The sequence below is a fragment of the Peromyscus eremicus genome, chromosome 9 (assembly GCF_949786415.1).
Source record: "Peromyscus eremicus chromosome 9, PerEre_H2_v1, whole genome shotgun sequence".
Taxonomy (NCBI): Eukaryota; Metazoa; Chordata; class Mammalia; order Rodentia; family Cricetidae; genus Peromyscus; species Peromyscus eremicus.
The window spans coordinates 44,241,463-44,268,277 of record NC_081425.1 but is presented as its reverse complement, the minus strand read 5'-3'; the positions used below and the strand labels follow the sequence as shown (position 1 = coordinate 44,268,277).

The following is a 26,815-nucleotide window of genomic DNA, read 5'->3' as shown; positions in this document are numbered from 1 at the left end:
ACCTGGGTCCTTTGGAAAAGCAGTGAGGGCCCTTGACTGCTCCGCCATCTCTCCAGCACCACTGAAGTGCGTTTTTGAATTGTAATGCTTTCATTTTGTAAATGAGGGACTTTGAAAAGATGTCTAGTAGATGCTCCAGTCCTGAAGGTGCCTCTAACTGCTGGTGAGTGTCGATGTCCCTTTGAGTAGACTTTGTTGTTTCTACGGTTTTCACAAAGTACTTTTAAAATGTTAAATGTGAGTTTATATGTTTTACTCTGATTTAGGGAAACATCAAAACCTTGAGACATTGGTTAGATTATTTTGTTAGGTAAACTGAGGGGGAGGAAGGGACCTTTATTATTGCCTATGAAGTAGGCCATAAATTATCTAGTGTTTTTTATTGGTTTTGCTCATTTTCTCTTTAGAAGACTTTTGGTTAGAAAAACACTGATATTGTTTTTATATACACAGTGGTTGCTACCAGTAGCCAATTATTCTTCTGGGGTAATTAGATTAAAAAGCCTTAAGCATCTTAAAGATAACAATGTGTCACATTAATAGTCCCCATTGCTAATACATTAACCTTTCATGGGTGCCAAATAAAAGTGCATGCTATTTGGTTAGAGGTGGAAAGGGTTGCATTTTTGTTACAAGAATCTTGGCCATCATTCTTTAAATTTATTGTCCATACTGCCAAATACATAAATATTGGTGGGAATGTTTATTTTCTGTACCTATTTTCTCTCTTATTGATTCTGGTGACACATAGATCCAAATTAAACCCACCAGGGAATCTCTGTGGATAATAAGCTCAGTAATCAAGTTTGAAACAACTAACCAAGCCTTTAGACACATATTTTATATTCTTGATCAATTTTTGAAAAGAGTGTGCATTTGTACTGCCTTTAAAGTTTATAGCATGCATTCCCATGGTATCATAAGACACACATCCCATAATTCCTTAATGAACAAAAATAGTGGTGCCTCCTCAAAAGGCAACAACACAAACTATGTAGTATGCAGGTAGGGTATATACATTAGATGTACCCTGGGGGCATGATTTCATCAGCATTCAAAAGGCGACAAGCATTCTCCTGTTTAGAAGTTGACATAGATAAGCACTCAACTCTGCATTTATGATAGAAAGCTTGTGGGATTCCATGTGAGCTTTTCAATGCATCCTATAGTGAGTATACACCTGAAACTGCACCTGACCCTGTATAACCACTCGAGCAAGGGAAGCACCTAAGAATCCCCGCAGAGAGCTGATAGATCACCACTTTAAAGGCTCGAATGGATCTGGACTGTGAGGTGAATGCCAGAATGAACCCTATTGATTTATGAACACTCAAACCATCTCTGAGTAATAGTTTTTAATCCAAACTAACCCTCAGGGAGAAAAAACAAACAAACAAATAAACCCAGAGTACAAGTTTGACAACAATAAAATGTGCAGTCTCAAACTAGTCAACAAAAATGTAGCAGGAATCTTTCCTCACTGTTTGGATTCTTGTTGCCGATGGAGAGAAACAAGCTGTGCATTCTGTGTCTTTGTCTCTGGTTGACCTATTCCGCAGTGGGCAAGCCAGTTGAGGATCTTCCTAAAGCACCATGGAGAACTCAGTCTCTCTTCCTCTTAGTAGCCAAGCTTGTGGGTGAACTTGCTTTATGAAAACCCAGTCAGAGCAGTTGATACTGAGCCATGTGTACTTTGTACTCCACATCAGTGAGCTTTTCATGGCACGGCCTCTGTCCACAGCCATGGATGTAGGGAGCATGTGCTGAGAAGCCCCATTCACTCAATGAGTATGTTATCAGGGCACACTCAGCCCAGGCTCTATTCCAGGTAATGGGGTGAACCAGCGGAAAATAGTCCCCAACCACATGCAAATCACAAACCCAGAAACAATTACACAGTGAAACTTTTCCAAATGGTGGTGAATACCATGACTGTGATATCAGAGTGAGCAGCTGGAGGTGACAGGTGATTAAAAGGCCTCATACAAGAGCTAACATCAGAGGGTGAGGAAGACGCAGGTGCACAGAACTCAGAGGCAGAGACTCCTACTGGAAGGGCCCCTTATTGTCAGCAAAGCAGCAAGTGCAGAGGCTGTGTGGTGGGAATGAGGTTGGACTTTACATCCCAAAGTTTGGATGACGCTGGATGAAAAAGAGTAGAGAATGGAAGCTGGCCCAAAGTGGGAAGGACGAAATACGAGATTGCATAAGATAGTGACTCTTCTCAAGCCATGGGAGATTTTGAAGCAGAAGGAAGGTGTCTCAGTCACTGTTCTGTTGCTGTGAAGAGAAGCCATGACCAAGGCAGCTCTTATAAAACAACACATTTAATTGGAGCTAGCTTACAGTTTTTGGAGGTTTTGTCCACTATTGGCAGGAAGCATGGCAGCATGCATTGGCAGACATGGTGCTGGAGAAGTAGTTGAGAGCTACATCCTGATCTGCATGCAGAGAGGGGGATACTGAGCTTGATATGGGCTTTTAAAACCTCAAAGCTTACCCCCAGGGACACACTTCCTCCAGCAAGGTCATACCTCCCAATCCTTTCAAACAGTGCCACTCCTTGGTGACTAAGCATTCAAATCCATGAGCCTATAGGGGCCATTCTTATTTAAACCATCATTGGAGGTAAGATCACTTTTCTAACTTGAGGTGGGATGGGGTGGGGTGGAGGTTGTATTGTGAAGAATGAATGACAGGATAGGGTAGAGACAGTAACCCAGAGAGGTGATAGGACATGAGTGAATTCAGGATGTGTTGATTAGTAAGACAGTTAAGACATCCGGTGGTTTGTATGGGGTGGGAGGTCATTGGGGAAATGATTGAGGGAAAACTCTTCCTTATGACTGACCAAAACCCTAGATAAAGGGGTTGGGGAGATGCCTCAGCCACAAATGGCTTGCTGTGTAATCATGAGAACCTGAGTTTGCATCCTCAGTACCTGGGTAGCATGAGGGACCCATCTATGGCCCCAGTGATTTGGTGTGGAGGGGATAGAGACAGTGGAGGTATGTTGGCAAGCCAGTCCAGCCAAACTGAGCAGTCCAAAGTTCCATGAGAGACACTGCCTTAAAAATTAATATAGAAAGAAATTGAGGCAAGCACCCAGTGTTGACCTCTGGCCTACACATACATGCACACACACATGCACACACACACACACATGCACACACACACACACATGCATACACACACACAATAAAAACTAGCATCAAGTGTGTCCACATTCCAGAAGGCCTTTGGTTGTGTTGCTCACAGGGCAATTTCCACTCGTGAGCATTCAAGGCTGTAATTTAGTAAGATTCAGCGTGGTGACTCAGACATGGGGTCCTGCAGTGGGCCAGGCTGTGGCACTTGCATAGGTTTCTAGGGTGAGAACAGAAAGCTGAGATGCAGCCATGCCTACAGGGAATACACTTGTAGAGAAACAGCTAGTCAATCTTCAGAGATCAAGAGGAGCCCAAACACAGTTGACATCTTGGCTGGCGCTGAGTGAGCTTGGACTACATGACTGGGCCACCCAGCCATTGTTTTCTTGCAGTTCCCCATCGCAGAGAGCTGTGACTTTGACCATCCAGCAGGACCTACTTCTGCTTTCCATGTCTGCACAGGAGGCAGATGTGCTCAGTTCTCACCTTTCCTTTCCTTCCACAAATGCATGCTGAATAGCTGCTTATGCTAGGTGCTGTTTCTGCCCCAAGAACTTTCTAGTCTTATCTTCTAAGTTTCTAAGTCTCTCTGTTGCTATTTACCCAGCTTCTGAGTCCCTGTCTCTACTCAGCCATGCTTAGGTGACTTAGAAGATGGTGTTGAAATGCCCATAATACAACTATTTAGGATAATAACTAATTATCAAGTGAGCCTCCAGGTAGCCATCTGTAGAAATAGTCAGCGCATCATATCTGTGAGTCTATTCATGGCTTGAACAGACTGAACTGAAAATACTCAGAAAAATTCTGTATCTATAGCTACGTGTTATAACAATTTTCCTGCCTCATTCTTTAAAGAATACAGTGTAATAAGTCTTTTACTCATTACACAGCATTGATACTGTATTAAATATTACAAGTAACCCACAAATCATTTAAAACATACAGGAGGACATGTGAAGGGTGGCAGTGCTATGTCACTTTACAGAAGAGACATGACATCAGTGTCCTTTGGTACCCACAGGCAGCCCTGGAGTCAACCCCTCATGGATATTGAGGGATAACTTGTTAGACCATCTCTGGCAGCCTCTATCCTGACCTTTGCGAACATGATTGTCTTATTAATTCAGATTTAAGTTTTGCAGTTGGTGGCTGTAAGTGTGGCAGAACATCAGAGAAAGGTGTACTTATTCTGTCGTTTGGAACTTGAACTTCTTTTCTCTCCTTACAGCCTGCTGTTTTCCTTCGCCTTGCCTCTGGCGTGATTCCGGATGACTGACAGGGCCATAGAGCTTAAGTGGGAACCGCTCTGTCCTGCACAGCACTGCCACGGAGCTTCCCACCCCCCACTCCCCACCCCCACTCCCATTAGTTCTTTCTGGTTCTTCCATCTCTAGCCTCTGTCTCATTCCTTGGCTTGCTTGGGTGACCAGAGGACTAGCTCAGGTGACCCGGAGAGTGAAACTTTAAAGTTGGGAATTGATGTCCTTTTGGCTTGAGACACACCAGTACCAGTAAGGGGCCCTTAGCAGACCCCATGCGTCACTAGACCGAGGTTTCCATAGACCTCCTCTAAGCCGAGGGGAAGAAGTATCCCACACCAGTTTGTGCAGCACATTTGGCTCTCAGAAGCCTCTTTTCCCTGCAGCAGGCTTGCTACTTATGCACATTTTTCTTTGTTTTAAAGGGTAAATAATGCTTTTCTGGACCGACTCCAAGGCAAAAGTCAACCAGGTGGCCTCGAGCAGTCTGGAGGCTGTTGGAATATGAATAGTACCAACAGCTGGGTAAGTGTTTTCTTTTCTCTAAAAAAAAAAAAAAAAAAATGTTTCCAAGTCAAAGGATAAAAATAAGTGATCACTTAAAAATATATTGTGAATTTCCCCTAATCATCATCATCATCATCATCATCATCATCACCATCATCATCATCACCATCATCGTGTACTGTAATGGGCAGCCAGGGTAATTAATATAAATTCAGCAGGGAAGAGTGAGTGGAGGAAAGAAAGGAAGGGGAAGGGAGGGAGCAGAGAGAGGAGGAGAGATAGAGGAGGAGGGTAAGAAGAATTTCCGTTTGGACCAATTAAAAAACAAAACAAACAACAGAACACCTACCTTTTGTTCTTAGCATGTGCCCAGCCTGGAAGGCTTTTTTTTTTTTTTTTTATCACCTTTGCCCAGACCTGCAACAAAAACAAATGAAGATTTTTCCCCCCAAGGAAATTTGAAGTGAAATGTGGTTATGAAAACACTAAGCATTCTTCTCCAGTCATGGGGCCTCCTTGTGAACCCAGCACATCAAAGAAACTAGGATTTAACTTTTCACTACAATATGATTTAAAAAAAAAGCCCTATAGCCAAAGGTATTTTTGGAAGATGAAATATCCTTACATATTTCTGTGGGAAAAACACCCTTGCAATTCTATGTGTTTAATGTGTTTTTGTGTGCAATATATTCTTGAACCAATAACAAAACTTCAAAATATATGTGACTACAAGGTGTGCAGAGTCAGAAATCAATCACAATTTATTTTTTAGTTTAATTAAATCCCAAGTGAATGAGGACTTAAAAGTATTTGTGTGTGTATGTGTGTATTCGTACATATGTGTGTGTGTGTATATATATATATGTATGTATATTTGGAGTGAGGAATATTTTGAGTGAGGAGATCAGATGTGTGTGTGTATGTATGTGTGTATACATACATATGTGTGTGTCTATACATATATACCTGTATATTTGGAGTGAGGAGATCAGATAGATGTTTTTAAATCATCAAAATCCAACAAAATAATCAAGTTCTGGGCTGGTGAGATGGCTCAGTGGATAAAGGTATTCATCATCAAGCCTGATGACCTGAGTTTGATCCCTGGGACCCACATGTTGGAAAGAGTGATCTCCCACAAGCTGTCAGCTGACCTCCATATTCATGCTGTGGTATGCCCCACCTCCAAATAAATACATATAGTGTTTTCTAACCTGGAAACTAGGAAATAAGTAACTCAATAAATAGTTGAAGTGCAAAAGCTCACTGTGGAAAAATCAATGCATTAACAATCTTATATGCAGGACTCCTCAGAAGGCAGCTAGAAGTTAAAATTGGTAGTTTTTATTAAAATATACGTATTGAAGATGATTGACTATGAGCACATTTATAGAGAATGTGCCTTGGATGGGTCTGTTTTATTCACAATGTATGTTGATTTGCTCTGCTATGGCATTCAGAATCTGGACAACATGAAAGAGGGAGAACACATTTGAAACTCAGTCTCGAGGTTGTGAGCTTGTTCACGAGGCTTTGTGAGTAGGAGACGTAAGAAAACATACTTGGAAATCAAATTTTGTCCAGGATTTGCAACTCCACTGTTGAGTTTTCATCTCTCCACTACTCAGCAACTTCCAGGAGTCCTTGGAGAAGTGTCTAGGATCCAGGGAAGATGTGGGAACATATGAGTGCGTACATAGCAACTGGGATTCAGCTAAGGAGGTGACTTAAAACCCAGCTCCGCAGTGACTACTGGCGAACCTTGGAGAGTGGGTGACAAATTGTTGCTTAGACTCAACAGATGAAAGAGAAGACCACTATGTTCTTAGGATACAATGGTGACAATGATTGGGTCAAAATATTTTACCAGGACAGGCATATCCAAATCCAAGGTGGTTTTCGATTCTTCTCTTATTTGAAATTATGTGATAGAAAGGTGAGAATGTCCTCAATCTCACCCCATCTTTATTCACCTACACGTATTGAGACCTTGCTTAATTATGGACCAGAGCATCTCTTTTTACCTGCTGGGACACTGTTCTACTAACATCCTTCTCTCCTAAGTCACCAAACATTCCATCAAAGTAGAAAATTCTACCAGTGTAACAAGAGCAAACATACATTTTGTTGATACATTGCTGCCACTGACTTAATTTCCTACTTTTTCAAAAGCCATCTCCTCTGTAGCTCAGGCTGGTGTGGACCTCTCATCCCCTCTTTTCCTGGTGTATAGGATTACAGGTGTACATCATCATGTTGTCTGCCTCTAGGGTTTTTTGTTGTTCTTGCTGTTTTATGTGAGCCAACTTTACCAGTAGTTTTGTTTGTTTTATTATCTTTTCATGGCCACTGATAATGTCCACAGTGCAAAAACCCTTGGCTACCCTTCAAGTTTGATCTCTGGCCTCTCAGCACTTGACAAGGTGAATCTTTTCTGCCTTTGAAATAGTTTCTAGGACACATTCCTTTGCTGGGATCCAACAAATCTTAGTGGTCATTTCCTTCCATTATCCTTCCCCGAATCTCCTGTACCCCAGGGAAGCCACATTCCCGACTACTTCATTAATACCTTCTCTGCCTGAAGAAACTGTCTTCCATGTGCTTACTGTTCTTAACTTTCTGTTCCCAACCTAATCCTTTTCCTCTAGATTTGCACATCCAGTTGGGTTGACTAGTAACAGGCATTTCCACCTCTGTATGTCTAAAACTAAACTGCAAACATTTTCAGTCCGACCTTTTCCACCACCTTCACTGGCATTATCCTTTGTCTAGTCTCTCCCAGTGCACTTCCAAATCCTAACAGTCATTTCCTGGGTTGTTTTCTTATGTTCACAATTACATATCTGGAATCTGTTTTCAGTAGGAGAGCAACAGAGGCCATAGCTTGTCAATTTCCTCTTCAAAACCCTCCAGGGGCTTACAGAACTCCCTCAGCCACTTAGAGTAAGAGCTAGGATTCCCTCTCTGGCCCTCAGGGTGCTACATGAGGTGCAATCTGTCTCACCCCTGCCCTTTACTGTCATGGCTCTTTCTAGCTGCATCGGCATCCTTGCGGGTATTTGAAAACGTTCTGACACTGGCTGCTTCAGCTTGGGACCTTTACCCAGCTTCTCCCTTTATACACCTCTTCAAAGTATCTGTCACTTCTCTTCCTTCAAGAGCTTTCTCGGATTCCGTCATCTTGATAGGATTTCCTTAGATTGTCCTTTTCTAAGCCTTGCAGTGCCCTTCCAACATCCCACAGTATTTTCCCACAACACTCTTTCTCCTCTACCGTATTTCCCTAACACATCTATTTATACATTTATCTGACTGTTTTGACCTCTCTGAACACAAGGACGGGTCTCTTGGATTGTTTTGTTTGCTAATATAGCCCAAACAAGAAGCCATGACTAGAATCTACTGCACACACAAGAGAACAAGTCGTTGAGATTTCACATTATGAGCACAACAAAAGATTTAGGAGAACATTTTGATATAGTAAAATGAATAGGTATTGAATTTAAAAGAGCTGTGTAGGAAGCATTTGCTAAAATAAAAATGAGACTTGGAATAACGAGCAAAACCAAGATACAATTAAAGATGGCCCAGGGGCTGGAGAGAAGGCTCAGTGAAGAGGGCTTGATGCACAATCAGGAGCACCAGACTCCAGTACCCATGAAACAAGCTGGGCTTTCCCAAAGTGTGCAAAGAATGACTGACTGTGGAGTGTTCATCCCCAAATGGCACATCTACATCTAAAGCTCAGGAAACATCACAGAAGGGGGGTAGGGGGATCGTAAGAGCTGGAGGACCAGGAGGAGTGCTATGACACAGTGTCTTCTGGACACGACAAGGCTGTAACACCCTTGAACTCCCAACAACATGATTCCCTGCACAAGGCCTGCATGAGACCACATCAGCCAGCATTCCAGCACCCATGCATGAAGAGCACCCATGGTACTACCCCTGGTTGAAGAGCTATAGAGAGTTGGTGGCTTCTAAGGAAGAGAAAGTCAGTTTTCTTCTAAGACAAGTTCCTTGATAGTTCAACCAAAGTACCTACACGCAGTACTAATTGAACTCCATAGGTGTGTGTGTGTGTGTGTGTGTGTGTACATGTAGCAATAATTTTGGAGGAGCACTTCATGAATTTGAGAATGGACTGTGTTGGGGAACATGGAGAAGAATTGGAGAGGGAGGGAGTAGAAGATCTGATGAAAATTCACGGTAGTCATGCATGCAATTCTCAAAAAAGTACCAAAAGGACTTTTGCTCATAAACATAGGTTTAAAAATCATAAAATTTTTATAGACCTTTAAAAACATTAGGTAATATAACCTCATTAGGTTATACCTATCTCAGAACTGCAAACATGATGCTCTAGTTCGATTTTCTGTTGCTATGATAAATGGCATGGCCAAAAACAACTTGGGAAGAAATAATTTATTTCCTCTTATGGTTACAGTCCATCATGAAGAGATGTTAAGACAGGAAATCAAGGCAGGAACCAAAACAGTGATCATACCTTGCTTCTCCTGGTTTGCTCAGCTACTTTTCTTAGATAGCCTGTATCCACCTGCCTGGGGTGGTACTTCCCACAGGGAACTGGGCCCTCAGACACCAATTAGCAGTCAAGAAAACATCCCTCAGACATGCCCACCAATGGAGGCAAACCCTCATTTAGGGCTCCCTCTTCCTAAGTGGGTCAATTTGACAACTGACTCTCACTACGGTACCCGGCTTATCAGAAAACAAGCCATAAAAAACCTCCTAAAATAATATATCTCATAAATTTTGTATGATCATTTCTACAGATACAGAGAAAGCATTTGATAAACTCAAGTGCTCATTTGTAGTCAAAAGCTCTATCAAAGGAGAAATAGAGGGCAAGTTTCTTTATTTAATAATAAAAGCAGAACTTCATAATAAAACAAAACTTCAACAAAAGCCTTTCTGTTGAATTATGTATAAGTATTGAAAAGGAAAACAAATCTATAAATTACATCACATATGATGTGATCACCTACATAGGAATCTCAAAGAATATTTATTCATATTAGAGTAAATAAGGGCTCACCAATGTTGACTTATGTAGAATCAGTATATAAAACCTAAATTCATTTCTACACATTTAGAGCAAACAAGAAAACCAAACCAAAAATATCTGATTAAAAAATGTGAGAACTTTTTAAAGAATTGTAAGACATTTCCGAAAGACTCTAGGGAATAAATAAGGGCAAGCTGTATCCTTTAATGGATAGGAATGAGTTCCCAGTCTGTGGCTTAACTAATTGTGGAAGCAAAGAGTCAAGAAGAGTTGAAGATAAAGACATGTACACGAGGACTTAATTGTTTAGGATGGCTCAGAGTTGGTATGGGCAGGCCAAACATTTGCGGGCTTTTGATGTAGGACAGAGCAGTGGAGGACACATCCCTCGGGGGGAAATGGATTCAGCAGCAGGTGTGTTGAGGACACATGTATACCTACTGGAAATTAGACAACACTCTCCTGACACCATTTACAAAAATCAGCTTTAGGAGGAGTCAAGCTTATAAAGAAAAATGAAACATTTTTAGAAGAAAATTAAAGACATTATTTATAAAATTGACCCAAAATATAAACCAAAAAGAAAAAATAACTATAACTACATTAAAATTTAATATATCCATTCCTCAAAGGACCTCAATCCAAAGTCAGAAAAGAGCACCAGACATTGGTCTTTTATTCTGGGTGTATTTTGTAAATACCAATCAGACTAGAGTTAGTATGTAGGGTATATTCCAAATGGGTCATTTATTTAGAAGTGAATGGATGGCAATTGAGATTCTCTAAGTAATATGAGGAAAAAAGCTATGCCCCCAATGATGGCTGGGAGGAAACATGGGAACCAGTAGAAAGCCAAAGGCAGAGAAGAAAAGGAAGAAGGCAAAAAATGAGGGACTATGGTAAAAATCCATGGAAAGAATAGTTCCTTGATATGTCACATAGATTCTTGGACAAGAGGCCCCTAATAAGTGTTATGTTGAAATGACAGATAGGATTGATCTTTATTTCTTAAACATTTTTATTTCATTATAACTTGATATTTCTTAATGTATATAGTTATTCTTCAACAATTTTAAATGACATATATTTAAAAATGCATTTTTATTTTGTAAAATTCCATGTTAGTTTTCATGAGGCACCTGATGTTGAACATGTTAAAAGTCACTGTCAATTAAATGTTCAGTTACAATAATAGGCAAGACTTTGTGGGATATATCTCTGAATGCTTTGTCTTCAAGGACAGTTGAGAACTTGATATGACCTCTGAGTTTCCATAAAGGGCTGACAAATCAACAATTGTCTGTATCCCAAGTGTAGTGTAGCCCAGTATTACAAAAGGATGATCCCTTGAACACAGTGGAAGTGGGCACTCATTAGTCTATCAACCTCAAGGTCGCCTTAGAAGTCACCTTCCTGGTGAATAAGCCAGTGTGACTCCACTAATACATTTTCATTCCAATTCCTTTGACCCGGATTCTGTCCTTGCTGTGTTTGTGGAGGTGCCAACACTTATGAACTCTAATATTTGTGACCCATGCTGGCCTGTGTGTAACAAGCACAGTCACTAAGATGTCATTGGATAAGACATTACGTTCTCAGCAAAGATCATGTAGCAAACTAAATGCACCATGACTTAAAAATCAAACTCATTTCACTGGGACTTCAGTCATTAAAAAACAGAGAAGGTTACCTTAGTCTGATATACTGCATATAGTTTGCAGGAACTCCATTTTGGGTTGTACAGGCTTCAGATTTTATTTTGCTGTTTGTGGTAATTTATGTTTTCTTTTTATTTCAGGGTGTATGAGAAACAGTCACTACCATTGGGATTTCATCAGCTGACCTTGAAAACCCTCATGAGATGCTTTTCCTTCACGCAACTTTGTTTGGCTTCAGTCTTCATACCTCAACTTCAACTGCCCACCCACTCAGCTGAGCGGTTGTGGGTGGCCAGTTTTCCTCTGTCATTAGTTATGTGTGGATTTAGAGGCTCATTACCAACTCGTGTTTAATCTCTACTGCCGGCGTAATGTTACCTTATTTTTCCTAATTAGTTCTGCCTCTTATTAGAAGGCTAATTAGAGCAATGTTAGTAAAATAGTAAAAGGGAATCATGTGACATTCAAGGTAGTTAGAGCTGTGGATGCTGTAGGCTTGTGTCTCCTAATTGACTTTTTTTTTTCTTTACTAATTCTTACAGCAGGTTTAGGGAGCCTTTGGGGTCTTTCTGAATTCCTACTTTCTTAATCTACAAATTTGAGCAAAAGGAGATCTCTTATACTTTTATAGACAAATTTATAAATAAATTCCCAACTACTTCTGAATAAATGGGTCAGATTTTTAAAATGAAAAGTTCTCAAAGAGTCTGATTATAACATTCATTTTTACCGTCCATATAGATCACATACAGTGGGCAGTCACTCTTGGGTCTTTCCTTGGTCTTTATACATTGATTAGTGCTGTTCCCCTGATTTTCAAAGGGGAAAAATTTGTTTATTGGAAAGCCAATATGTTTATAAAAATTAACTAGACAGCTATAGCCCCTTATCTGATTTGTAAGTATGAGGGAAACTTATCTTTTCTGTGTTCTGTGCAATCTAGTTTAATTAGCTCTCCTGTTCAAGCTCCGTGACCTTGAACAAGCTCATCATTCTTAGAGTAAAAGAATATTGATCTCTCTACTATGTAGTTCAGTCCCACAGCCACCTTTCCATCCTCCATGGTGCATTGCATTTAGTCTTTCATAGAATAAAGGTTGGAGGAATTAATGTGTGTGTGTGTGCGCGTGTGCGTGTGCGTGTGTGTGTGTGTGTGTGTGTGTGTGTAGATAATAGATATATAGAGAGGTAGATTATAGACAGATAAGTTATAGAAAGAGAATAGATAAATGACAGAATAGATAGATGATAGAAGATGGAGTTGACAGACAGGTAGATAGACAGAACTCTAATATTTATTAAACCAATAATACTTTGTAGCATCAAGACATCTTCTATTTCACTAAATGCCCTGTTAAGATTAATTTTCCAGATCTCTATATTCAGAGAAACATTAGGATTTGAAATCTTGTGCCATGACACATGACTAGGTCCATGGTGCCATGCAGAAAGCTCCATACTGGGTGGGGTGAAGGTGGCTAAGAACAAATGGTGTTCTGGCAATTTCTCTAGAACAACAAAAAATGCAGATACTTTTGTTTTTCTGTTCTCTGCCAACAGAAGCTTTGTGAGTGCTGCTGACACTAATATGAAGTGTTTGGTCCATTTGAAACACTTGTTGTCATATATGAAGAAAGCTGAATCCCTCAGCCTGTGTTGGAAGCACTGCCAAACCAATTGTAAATGTGCTGTGGTAGCAGACATTTTGCTGCCATGGCAAGCAGCCACTTTAGCCATACACCTGGCAGCCTGGCTCCCTCACAGATGTGTTTGGTGTGTGTGTTCAGGAATGGTATTCCCCTCTGTGGTGACCGTCACTGTGGGGCCAGGGGTAGGTGAAAGGATGCGTTCTTCTTTGGAAGGCTATTGGGGAAGTTGGCCTGAATCTCCTTCTCAGTATATGACATTTTCTGTCCTCCCCAGCAGATTGCTCGTGTGTCTGGTTCCACTTTTTTTTTTTAAGTGCAGGTATGGAAAATTACAATATCATGGCTGAAATTATGAATATGTATAGGCTGTAAGTATCTTTCTTAAGGAATTTCTTGAAGTATGTAGATGGAAGTTGCTAGGAAAGAAACATGAACCACTGCCCGAGGGACCCTACTATTATGCCTTTCCTATTTAACCAGCCTTGTTGAACCAATTGGAATGAATTTTGACTTTTAGGTAACTCTGGATAGGAAATCCTCAAGTCCTGTCTGTGTTTCTATGCTTTGAGGGAGCTTTTTTTTTTTTTTTTTTCTCGGAAAGAAGCAAATTATTATAAAATAATTTATGTGTTATAGAAATAAATATTGACTGCTACAGATAAGCAATTAACAAATTGATAATATTTCAGGTTTTATTCCTAGATAGTTATAATTAAACTTTGTTGTGTATCCTTCTGGATCCTTTCCAGTATGTGTATCAAAGGATGCTGTGTAGACTGTTGGCTGAGAGTAAGCTCCTAGAGTTTGAACTGGTGATTAAAATACACACTGATGAGGTTGTCTTAATCCACTCAAGCTGTTTGAAGAAGCTTCCTGAGTCTGGTTAGCTTATGAACAGCATATTTATTCCTCATATTTCTGGAGGCTGGAAGTCCAAGACAGAGGGACTCCCAGACTTGACGTCTGGGGAGGCAGCACTTTCTGGCTGACCACCTTTTTGGCATGTTCTCATGTAGTGGAAGAGGCAAGGGGTCTATCTTGAGCCTCTCCTATAGAACACTGATCCCGTTCATATGGAGTCTATCCCTGTGACCTGATCACCTCCGGGAGCCTCCATTTCTTGATGCTTTTCACTGTAGGGATTGGGATTTGAATATATGACTTTGGTAAGATGATCTGTTAGTTCCTTGTCTCATCACTGTGATAAATGCCTGGCAAAAACAGATGAAGGAAGGAAGGAAGGGAGGGAGGGAGGGAGGGAGGGAGGGAGAGAGATATGGATTAATTTTGGCTCATGGTTAGAGGATGCATTCCATCATGGTGAAGAGGGCAGGGTGGCAGCAGTTTGAGGCAGCTGGCCATGTTGGAAGCAGATGGAGATGAATTCTATTGCTCAGCTCATGTATTTCTCCTTAGATTCGGTCTGGGACTACAGTCCATGAAATGGTGCCACCCACGTTTAGTGTGGGTCTATCAGTTAAACCTCTCTGTAGTTAAACCATTACGGACACACACAGAGTTTTGTCTCCTTGGTGACTCTTAAGTTCTGTCATACTGACAGTTGATTAACCATCCTGTGGGGATAGAAACATAGGAGTCTTGATCTAAGTGATAAAACATTCTTCTCAAAGGCCCTGCTAGTATTTATCAGCACCAGAAGTGTACAACGACACCCCAATACATGTACTTTCTCTAGTAGAATTAGTGACTTTAAATCTTTGCCTATAGAATGTGTAGCTAGAGTTTTCCTGACTGGCCCACAGTCAGGACAAATCTCTTTCACCTGCCAGTCCCCCAGCCACTCAGACCTGACCAAATAAACACAGAGACTTATATTGGTTACAAACTGTATGGCCATGGCAGGCTTCTTGCTAACTGTTCTTACAGCTTAAATTAATCCATTTCCATTAATCTATACCTTGCCACATGGCTCGTGGCTTACCTGCATCTTCACATGCTGTTTGTCATCGAGGCGGCTGGCAGTGTCTCTCTGACTCAGCCTTCCACTTCCCAGCTTTATTCTCCTCCTTGTCCCACCTACACTTCCTGCCTAGCCAATGGCCAATCAGTGTTTTATTTATTGACTAATTAGCAACACATTTGCCATACAGAACATCCCACAGCAAGAATGAGTTAAACATGTCAATAGAGGGGTTACCCTCTTCTTCCCATGTGCTTCCTGCTCAGTGGCTTCTGCTTTGTGGAGAGGAGAATTTAGTTGTGTGTATACTTGCTTGGTTTGCAAAAGATCTGTCTATGCTGAAGTGTGATTTCACAGATATTCATTTAATTTTTGGGGGAGGATTTTAGCCTTAAGTCCATTATTGAAGTTTGGAATATTTATGTATTTCAATTTACCAATCTTTTTCTTTTATTTCTGCTTGGTATCCATTTGATCAATTTTAAAACATACATATCAACACTTGGCCTCGTGGCCATCTGAATCAAACAAAAGATGCCAGCTTCCTCATAGTAGGTTTAGTTCTGAGTGACATAGGATAGATTGTCCCATTCCTGATGTGACACAACTTTCTGTACTTGCTTTTTACTAGTTTGTTTATTTATTTATTTATTTATTTATTTATTTATTTATTTATTTATTTATTTATTTATTTATGTTTTTGTACTAGATACATATTTCTTACAGTCTTTACATACTCTGTTTAGGTTGAAAGAAAGCATTGGATTGTTTTAGCTGTGCTGGCTATTGAGCCAAGGTCTTGGGCATTCTTGGCAAGCTCTCTACCACTGTGTTATGCCTCCATCTCTTGGTTTCTTGAGGCAGGTTGTACTGTGTGGTTGAGGCTGGCCTTACTATGTAGTCGAGGCTTGCCTTGAGGCCATGATCCTGCTGACACTTCCCCCTTAATATTGGGGTTGCAGGCACGCACCACCACTCCTAGCTAACACAGAATTTTTTCCTTTGGATTGATTTTGTTTTATAAAACATTATGAGCAGCCTATGAGTTGGTTGTCTTTCAAAAAGTGTGAGAAATTATATTGTCATTATAGCAAACGTAGATATACCCCCTCCAAATAAAACTCTTGACACTTATAAATATGAAAAATTTGGGTTGAAAGTCAAAATTTTATGACAATCCATGCTAAAATAAACAACTGAGTTCTGAAAGCGTATAAGCACTGAAACCATGTCTCCACGCCTGACTGCAAATTGCAGGCATTAAGCAGATAGGTCATGATTAGGTATACCTATTTATTCCCAAGAAAAGGGACCTGTGGAAGCCTGCCCGTCAGAAGAGGGAATAAGCATTGTATTAGAACAGCTAACAGATGGAAGAAAATAGCAAGAAGGCTGCCGGCGTTTTGTTTCTAACTCAAACTAAGCATGCAGGAGCTAGCTTTGTCCTGATGTGCATAAAGCAATCCTGGGTGCTGTGTAGCACATTTACATGAGGCTAAAAAATACACCTTTCAAGTCACTGTAAAAACTGCAGAGAATAAATGTACTTCGGGCCATTTTATTTTCAAGGAATGGGCTCTGTTTAGGAGCTCTTTTCTTTTCAAATATGCCATTGCTCTAGAGTGGGGTTTAAAAAGCATCATAGAGAGAGGATTTTTTGGTTCATTTTGTTCTTAGACTTATAGGCTCCGGAGTGGCATTTTTTTTGTAAAAGGCAAATGGGGAAACACTCTCATGACATTTATTGTCATGATATTGTGCCATCTGCTGGGATAGAAGATGCAGGGAGGCCCGCACTGCAGCACACACAGATGCCACAGATAATTTGTCACAGCCCTTTGGCTTTGCTGGCTGCTCAGCTGCTGGCCATGTGCTGGAGTCGCCTTTCTGGCAGTCCCCAAAGATCATGGGCTGCAGAGGAGCTGCTGAGAAAGTGACATTCTGTTCTTTACAAAATGCTAAGCCAGTGACCATCACTAGAGTCTACACTAGTTAGAAATGTTCATGTTTATGTTTTGGGAACCAGACTTATGCTAGAATGAAATGTAGCTTAGGACCAAGAGAAGAAACAGGAGAGGAATGTTTGACATTGAACAGTTTGAAGTAAGAACTCGGAAGTCAACATTAAACTATTTATATTCTAGTCTGTTTGAAATATGAAGTAAGAAGGCATAAAAGGAAGTGGTCTGGGTCTCTTTAGGATTTGGAGCAGCTGTGATAAGATACCCATTTCTGGCCATACAAAGCAATCCCATCTCTTCCTAGTGTCTTAATTAATTCTCTCTCATCCATGCGACACCGCTGCTGTGCAGAGACAGAGCTCCGTTCACACAGGCTCTCAGGGACCTGGCCCGATGGAGGTCCCTTCTCCTCCTGCATTTGCCCTACAGCAGAAGAACACAGTGGTTGTGCCTTACACCAGGCAGTGAAATGCTTTCTTAGCAAATGACACACTTGGTTGTCGAGACACTGTCTTACCTTGGTGTTCACACTACTTCCCAACTCAGGAGCTCCACCGCAGTGCGTGCTTCGGCCTGGAGTCGCCAGAGATTGCATGTGTGTGCCACCATGTCCAGCTAACAAATGCAATGCCTGTTCATCTGTTTTTCTAAGTGTATGTATGAATGAAAGTGGACACACGCCACAGTGTGTGTGTGTGTGTGTGTGTGTGTGTGTGTGTGTGTGTGTGTGTGTCGGGGGGAGGGGGAGGTCAGAGAACAACTTTTGGGAGTTTTTTCTCTTCTTCCTCATCTTCCACCTTGCTGAGGCAGGTGATTTCCTGTTTTTGCTATTGTGCTGAATACACCGGGCTAGCTGGTGTCCATGCTGTCGATGCCTCCTACATCCTTGTAGGAGTGCTGAAACTAGAGCGACATGCCACCACATGCGGCTTTTGTATATGAATTCAGGGTTGTACTCAGGTAATTGGGCTTGCAAAGCTTCCACTTTTGCCTCCTGAGCCACACAAAAGACCATCTCCATTTTTTCCATTATGCTAGTCAGGACAAATTATATGGCCATCTCTATCTTTTTATTATTATCATGCATTATTTACACACAATAATGAATTTCATTGTATATATAATCATTTACCCCAGTTAATCTTTCTTGTCCCCATGCCCCATTTACTTATCTTTAAAGACACTAGGAAAGAGGATTTCACAATGTTCTCAGAAGAAATTAAGAACATTTGTAAACAGGATGAGTAACTACCCCAAATGTGTAAGACTCACCCATGAAAACTTCTAATTAAAGATGCACATACATGTGAGGTAATATCAGATACCTACTGCAGTCCAAAATCTGTTACAGGGATAGTATAGGTCAGGGACTGCACTAGATATAGAGACTGCCATGATGGACAGGTCAGCCATGAGGAACTCTGGGCTAGGAATGTGGCTCGGTGGAAGAACATCTGTGTAATATGTGGGAAGTCCTGGATTCAAATCCCAGCACCATATAAAACCAATAGACAAAAATCTCTCATTTGAGTTAGGAGCATACACAGCTAACCTAAGTAAAATATAATAAGAACTATGCAGAAAGATGAAGCAAGAGATATAAGGCACAGGTAGAACCTAAAACTTTGTGCATGCATCTCAAGTAGTTTACGCTTTTCAAAAGCCATAAGAAGGGAAGGGATCAAACTAGATATTTGTTTAAATAAATCATGAGTGATTGACTTATGGGATCCAGATTTGTGGAAGTCAAGAACAGAGTCTAAGTACATATTTCGGAAGCTGTAGGGGATGACATCAGCCCCAGTGAGCAGAGATGGAGGTCCCAGTCCAGAGCAGTGAGTATGGCTAGGGAGAAGAGAGTGCACGTGTGGAGTTTGTAGGGCAGAGACAGAGTAACAAGTCAGAGGTAAATTTCATTTGTGAATACATTGATGGTGACATGACCATAAAGGGAAAATCTGAAGTATTTCAAAGGGGGAAGGGGGTGTAGTCAAGAAGAACTTCAAAAACTAAAAATCTAAAAAAGCTACTCTGCCTTGTTCAATGCCTTACTCCTAGGCTTATGTGTGATGTCTGCTCATACTAGCCATGCAGGGAGCATTTGCTGAACGAATAGGTTGGTTTCAGGAATAAAACTGCCCTTGGTAGAAAGAAATAAGTATGGTGTTGGCTGGTAAGGGGTAGGATACAGAGAACTGGAGGAAAGCACATTGTACTGATGTGGGTGTAGAAATGTGTTGAAGGGAGAGAGAGAGAAAGGGGAGAGAGAGAGAGAGAGAGAGAGAGAGAGAGAGAGAGAGAGAGAGAGAGAGAGAGACACAGAGAGACAGAGAGACACAGAGATCCACAGGACTGAGATGGTTGTGGCTGAGTATGAAATGGAATGGGGGATATACTGCAGTAGAGGAGAAGCACCCTGGAGAAACTTTCAGGCTCTTGGAGTTTCTCACAAGTAGTTTGCCAACTCCATATGTGAGAGTCAAAGATGGAGGAACTCTTGTCTAATATCAGACTACACTGAACAGTTTTCATAGCCTCAAGCCCTGCTGCAGGCAACCACTGACGTAAGCCAAATGGCTGGCTTTGCACACTGGTATGTGTGAAGGATGTTGGCAAAGGTCGACCTTCAATTGCTGTGGGTGGTGAACAGTGACCGTTTGGAACAGAAAGAAGAACCATTTGATTTGGGAGATACAGGGGTCCTGCCCTGTGGTTCACTAGTGTGGAATTGTTGGATAAATCTCTTCCTTAGCTACCACACAGGACAGTGTTTCCATGAGTTGACAAGGTAAATGGTCTTAGCATGATGGCAAGCTAGAAGAATGGCAAGGAAGTGCTGACTTCGTGGAAAATGAAAGGACTCCATCATTACTAACACTGCTCGCTCTTCTTCCCTTCTCCCACCTGCCCCGTGCACGTGCAACCTCGGCAGTCTCCCCCCATCCTTGCATCGTCCATTGGCAGGAATTCCACTTCCATAAACCCCCAGCCCACTCTCCCTGACCCAACTTCACAGCCACTCACCACTGTCAGAAAGGACTATCTGGTTTTGTCTCTTGCACCTTGTATCTACAGCCTAACAGGAAGGTTGGAATTTGGTGGACAAATGAATCCTTTGAGATTTGTGCCATCCCAAAGGATGGAGCTTGGGATTCTGAGATGGTACTTAACACTAACAAATGTAGATTTTAAAGAATCCAAGAAAGGATCATTCCAATACTATTTCTGAAGAGCGGACTCAAATGAATTGGTGAGCTTTTGAAGCTGTAATTCATTTTAAGGTCATGTTTGATTTTTTTTGAAACTTTAATACATGTAATACACTGTATTCTGAACACATCCTCCCTCATAGCCTCATCCTCATTTTTCTTATCTCTTACCTATCACCACACAGTATTTTTAAAACTTTTATTATACACACACTTTTTAAAACGTGTCTGTATAAGATCTAATAGCCACAAATGAGGAAATGTGTGCAATATTTATCTTTATGAGGTTGGGTTATTTCATTTATATAGTTATCTTTATTTTCTTTCAATGACTTACCTTTTTTTTCTTTATGGATGAAAAAAAACTCCATTAAGCATACATACTACCTTTTCCTTTGAAGTTATAATTCTGTCTTTGCCGTCCATATGCTGGGAAGACAAGAGAAGATGACATTTAGAACCAAGGTCCTGTACACCCTACTAAGAGACTCATATTGTAAAAGGACATGTGCCAAAAAGTGAGAAGAAACCTATCTCCAATGCTGGTGTGAAAGAGATGCTGAAAAGAACTGGGGGATGGCCATATAGGTAAGAGCACCTACTGGGAAGCATAATAGCCTAAGCTCAGTCCACAGCACACAAACAAAAACCGGGCGTGGCCACACCAATCTGTATTCCCGGTGCTATGGAGGATAGAGACAAGAGAATTGCTGGGGTTTGCTGGTCAGACAGCCTAGGCAGAAAATGGGGAGCTTGGGATTCAGTAAGAGAGCACATCACAAAGGAGGAAGGTGGAGAGTGAGGAGCAGGAGTCCTGACAGCCTCTTCTGGCCTCTGCTGGCCTTTGTAGGCACATACATAGGTGAGGTGTGTGTACCCCACCCCCCCACCCCCACATATTGGAGAGAGAGAGAGAGAGAGAGAAAGAGAGAGAGAGAGAGAGAGAGAGTAGATCAGGCCCAAGGGGCAGAATGAACAGAAGCATTTGAGGCGAAAGGCTCAGGGTAGTGGAGAGCTTTTAAGTTCAGAGCAGGAACAAGGAAAAGGCCAGCTGCTCAGGCCAAACAGTGTGATGTTGATGGATGACACAAAGAAAGCAGAACTCCTTTTCTTCCATTTGCTCCTGTCTTCTCTGTCAAGGAGAGTGATCTTTGGACCAAATAGGCTAGAGTGAACATTGTTAAGAGAAAATTGAAGCTCAAGATGGGTGAAGAGATTATGCGAGAGCATGCGTCCCCTGTAAATGAGCCTACGTGTCTGGCTCCGAATGAAATGTAGAGCAGGCGCCTGAGAAAATGCTGCATGAGTTCACCCAGCTAAGCAGGGAGGACTCTGATGGGGAAGGAAGAAATACAAGGGGCTTGGGAATATGCAAATGCTGTGAGCTACGGATTACAGAATTCCGCATGGGATACGGTCCTGGGTATCCAGTTCAACCCTTATCTGCTTCACCGATGTATATTTAGAGACGTTTTAGGGATATTTAGGGATTCATAATAAGCCCAGCTTATCCATCACACATTTTATTCTCATCTTTACTACGTTAAGTCCCTGATGTAGATAGAGATGGCTTTATAGTCGTTGAAATCATTCACTCCTTTGTCCCATTTCCAAGAACACTGTGCTGGTCTTGTAGAGAAAAATAAAAATGGCACAGGTTTGGCTCTTGAGTGCTTACCATGTGAATTTAGCTATTTGTTTAGTCCACAGATATCAAGTGCAGAAAGGGTAAAAAAAAAAAAATTTCAATGTAGAATTGGAAGTCGTAATTCTCCTTATTAAAAACTGGGAGACACTTCCCCATTCTCCCTTTTTTCTCTCAGAATTTGTTTCACTGTCTCTGTGTGTGCAAATCTCTGTAACTACACATCTGGCCTGCCTCTCAGAAGTGCATCCTTCAGGCCCCAAGAACCACCTCTTTGAATGAATCATTAAAGAATACAGGCTTTAAGTCTGTGTCCGAAGACAGCTCCAGCTGGCCTGACCGCAGACCAGTGAACCCACACGGTGCAGAGTGGCTGTATCCACTCAGCTGTAAGAAGATGGGCCTTCTCGGTGCTTTGAATCTTTTTAGGCAAATTTTCTGTAATGTGTGCCACTTTCTGGTTAAGTTCTTAGTCAATAACATTATTAAATCCTCTTCCACTCTGAGAAAAGTTGTTTTTTTCACGTCTGGGAAATTTTGTTTTCCTTTATATTATGTGTCTTCCTATGTGCCAGGTACTCTTCCAAGTACTGGGGATATGGTATTCCATAAAACGTAAGTCTTGCCCTCATGAAACTTATAGTGTTGGAAGAGAGACTCTAGCAGTGAAAATCATATCTAAGTAAATGATACAGCTTATTAAGAGGACGAGATGAGGAAAGCAGGTATAAATAGCACACAGAATCTGGGCTTTCTGGGGACAGTTGATGTCCAAAGGAGAAGGATAAATCATCTCCAGTGAAGCAGAAGATGATATTTGAGTTGAATCTTGGGGGAAGAGGTGGACTGAAATGGCTACTTCAATAGACCTGACCAAGCAAAGGCAAGAATGTCCAGAATGGAAGATAAGGTCAAGAGAATACCTCATTGTGACAGCAATAAAGACAGAAAGATAAGAAAGCTTGGCCTCAATGCTCAGGAACCCTGAGATGCGACCAGGAGACCAAATCTAGGAATTGGTAGGATGCAAGAAGAGGCTGAAATAGAAAACTAAAGGCAGGGAACTATTCAATGAGATTCTAGCAGAGAATCCCCCACATCTAGTGAAAGAAATGGACTTACAATTTCAAGAGGCTCTCAGAACCCCAAATAGATATGACCAGAGAAGATCCACAAAGAACCAATACTGAAGGCTATCAAGAAAATAATGCCAAATCTCATACAAAACCAAGAAACAATGGAAGGTTATATTTCAAGTTTTGAAAGTAAATAACTGCCAAGCAAGATTGCTCTATCTTTGAAAATTGATGAAGAAATATGAACATTTTAAAATAAGCAAAGACTAAGGAAGTACACGTTCCTCAAGCCAACACTGCAGATACTTAATGACTACTGTACACAGAGGCAGAATCAATGTAGTCTCCACAAGAACACAGAAAAGAATGATTTTGAGGAGAGGAGTAGATAAATGGATAAAGAAGATGTAGTATACGCACACAAAGGACTTTTACCCAGTTATAAAGAAGAATTTTCATTTCTTATGACATTTGCAGGAAAATGTTATGTTAAGTGAAATAAGCTAGATTCATAAAGAAAATGTATATTTTATTTTCATATGTAGAATCTCAGTTCAAATTTACAAAACATAGGACATGAAAATAGAAAGGCAGCGATCAGAGGGGAGGGAGAGGCTGAGGGAAAGGGGGGAGTGAGAAGAGTGTTAGTGGGATGCCTGTGGCTTAAAGCAGAAGGAAGGACCATTTGGAGGGAAGAAGAGATGCTCAGGAGTGGAGAAAAGAAAGGGACAAAATATAATATCTATGAAAATGTCACAATGAAACCCAGTACTTCATACGCTTACTAAAAATAATTTAAAAAGAAAAAAAATAAGCTGTTACTACAAGAAGAAAAGAAAAAAGAAGGGAAAGCCTGGCTGCTTTGGAGGACTAGCAGATCTGATATCTAGAGACAGAAAATATTTACCAATGAAATGGCAATGGCAGCCAAGTGTTGGGGAAGACTGGGCAATTGATGGATGTAGAGTTCTCTCCTCTTGGTCCTTCCGTTCCCTATCTTTGCCTTGGCCTATCCCTTCTACTCCCTGATTCTCGTGTGTAATTCCCAGTGTTGGATCCATAAAGCTTGCCCTCAGCTGCCACCCTTAGCTTGTCTGCACATGTTACTCATCAACCACATAGCCCTAATCCTTGTTTTTTTTATTCTCCATCTTGTTTGAATGTATATGTGTTTGTGTGTGTGCATGCTTGAATGTCTGTATGTGTGCATGTGCGTAGAGGTGAAGGGCAGAGAAGGAAAGACCCTGGCAACAGATGGCATCTCTCTCCTCTGTTTGAAAATCCACCATGAGGACAAGGACTGTTTTTCCTATGACTATTAATGCCGGTCAATAGTACTTCTGGATGTGAAGCTCAGCTCGATACCAATAAAAGATTTTAGAATTATTTGAAAGCTTACCAGGTACAAATTTTCAAAAGAATCTTTTGAGACTCCCTCCCAAAATGGGGGAAGATCGTGGGGAAAAACATAGACCACTGGGCCCCATTCAGGATTTATATTACATGTCTTATCACCAAGGACCAGAGATTTATCTTCTAGTAAATTCTCAAAGATACTCAGTACACTGAAATTGAATACCTTGGAGGCATTTGGTGCATTTTTTCTTTGAGATGCCCTCCAGTCCTGGGAGCCTTTGACTGTATAGGTCCTAGAAAGAGAAAAAAGATATCTCTCTCTCTCTCTCTCTCTCTCTCTCTCTCTCTCTCTCTCTCTCTCTCTCTCTCTCTCTCTCTCTCTCAGTGTGGGGTGTCTTATGACTCTATAGCCAGGGTGACCAAGAAGTTTGTATTTCAAGCTAATTCACCTTTGAGGATGAAAAAAAGATTAATATTAGCCATAAAAAATCTTTAAATATTTATGAATTGGCAATTTAATTTCAGTTGTATTGATGGATTGATAAGATAGTCATATTCCAACACTGTCTAAAAACATTTTCTTTACCAAAGTTAACATATGTCTGTGTCCACCAAGGTAAACTTACAACTTCCTTCTATTGAAAATCAAACATTATACAAAATCAGGATTATCACCTCCTTTAGTTTTTAAAAACACATTTGTCTCGAACTATCGCATCACTGTATCTTCCTTAAGAATGTGATTTTTCCCCTTAATATGATCTTGCTGTGTCAAATAGGAATTCTCTTCAAAGTTGTATTTTATGGCTAATAAATTTGAAACGAATCTTCGATCGACCTCCTCTGTAGACCAGAGCTTGTCTGAGAATGTTCCCCGGCTACCACACTAAATTGGATTAGTGGTAAAGCACACTGTTCTCTACTCTAATTTATTTTCAGGGTACTAACATTTAAATCTCTACTTGGAGGATCTTTCTTCAAACAATATTTTACTTGCCAAATTAATTTTGTTTATTCATTATTTTTTTTGCCTAATTTATATTTGTCAAAATTTAGTTTTTCTCAACTCTGCCCACTCATATAATTTAAAATAAGAGCATCAGTAAAAGTGTCTGTCTACACCATGGGGGGAGTTAGAAATCACATCAGTGGTACTCACTGTGATACTGGGACAGTGAGACCTGTGGTTATGCCCTGAGAAGAGGAATGTAGGCTTTGGGTAACCAGACCCAGGACTCCCAGAGGACATACTTGACACACAGGAGAAAGAAATGATAGTTTAGAAAGTTGACATGCTGTCATGTCAGATAATCTAGCTCAGCTGGAAGGCTGTGGACCTGTCCTGCTTAACTCCTAAATGAAGTCTGTCTGTCTGTGGCCCAGAGGCATAGCATTATGGCATCTTGCCTTCCTCCCATCTTCCCATCTTACTCGGCAAACAAATGGAAGGAATAGCAAGAATCTTCCTGAGATCCGAGTCTGAATACCTTTCTGACAATGTCTTGTGAAGTATTTTAAGCCTTCAATGGCCAGTTTGTACTTTCTTTTGCTTAAAAAGAAAAAAAAAATCTGTCCACAAATTGAGATACTCCAAAGATAATTATAGAATTTTAACAGTGAATGAATTGAAGTCTTCTTTTGGTTTCATGTTGTTAAGACAGGGCAAGGTTTTGGAGTGTGCTCCAACAAGATGGAATCCCTCATGCTAAGTGTCACATAATTAACCCAAAACTTCAATGAAGCAGGTTCCAAAACAGTCCAGCTCTCAACACAGATTCTTGTCACTGCAAATAAGGAACTCCTTTCTGCTGTGTTGTCTACAGAAATGTACCCCAGAGTTAACCAATTGGATTTCCTGTAATCTGTTTGCTTGTTATCATCTTGTAAAACCTACTGTTCAGTGTGGTGATATATTATGTACCCCAATAAAGCCTACCTGGGGATCAGAGGACAGAGCCAGCCACTAAATTAGACATAAAGGTCAGGCTGTGGTGGCATACACCCTTAATCCTCTCACTCAGGAGGCAGAGATCCATCTGGATATCTGTGAGTTCAAGATCACACTGGACTACATGAGAGAAACAGAGCCAGGCAGTGGTGACACACACCTTTAATCCTAGGAAGTAATATGGCAGGACACAGAAAGGTATATAAGGCGTGAGGAAACAGGAACTCTCTCTCTTGAGGCTGAGGATTTCGTAAAGGTCAGCTAGTGGCTGGTTGTTCTGCTTCTCTGATCTTTCAGCTTTCACCCCAATATCTGGCTCTGGGTTTTTTATTATAAGACCTTTTAAGATTCACGTTACAGTTCAGTCATCACCCCGGAGGAGCTGTCGTTTCAATTTGTAGAAACTACTCCAATTCATAAATTGCAAATAAAAACCAATTAGATC

At 40.9% G+C, this 26,815-nt stretch overlaps 1 protein-coding gene across 2 annotated transcripts in view; it reads left to right on the top strand.

Moving 5' to 3' along the window:
* Window positions 1-12,299, top strand: part of Epsti1 (epithelial stromal interaction 1) — a 104,335-nt gene extending 92,036 nt beyond the window's left edge. For both annotated transcript variants that reach the window (XM_059273299.1, XM_059273298.1), the window contains 2 exons: window positions 4,837-4,936; window positions 11,746-12,299. In XM_059273299.1, the coding sequence (XP_059129282.1) occupies window positions 4,837-4,936; window positions 11,746-11,754 (109 nt within the window). In that variant the 3' untranslated portion in view covers window positions 11,755-12,299. The remainder of the gene's footprint in view (window positions 1-4,836; window positions 4,937-11,745) is intronic.
* Window positions 12,300-26,815: the final 14,516 nt, after the last annotated feature.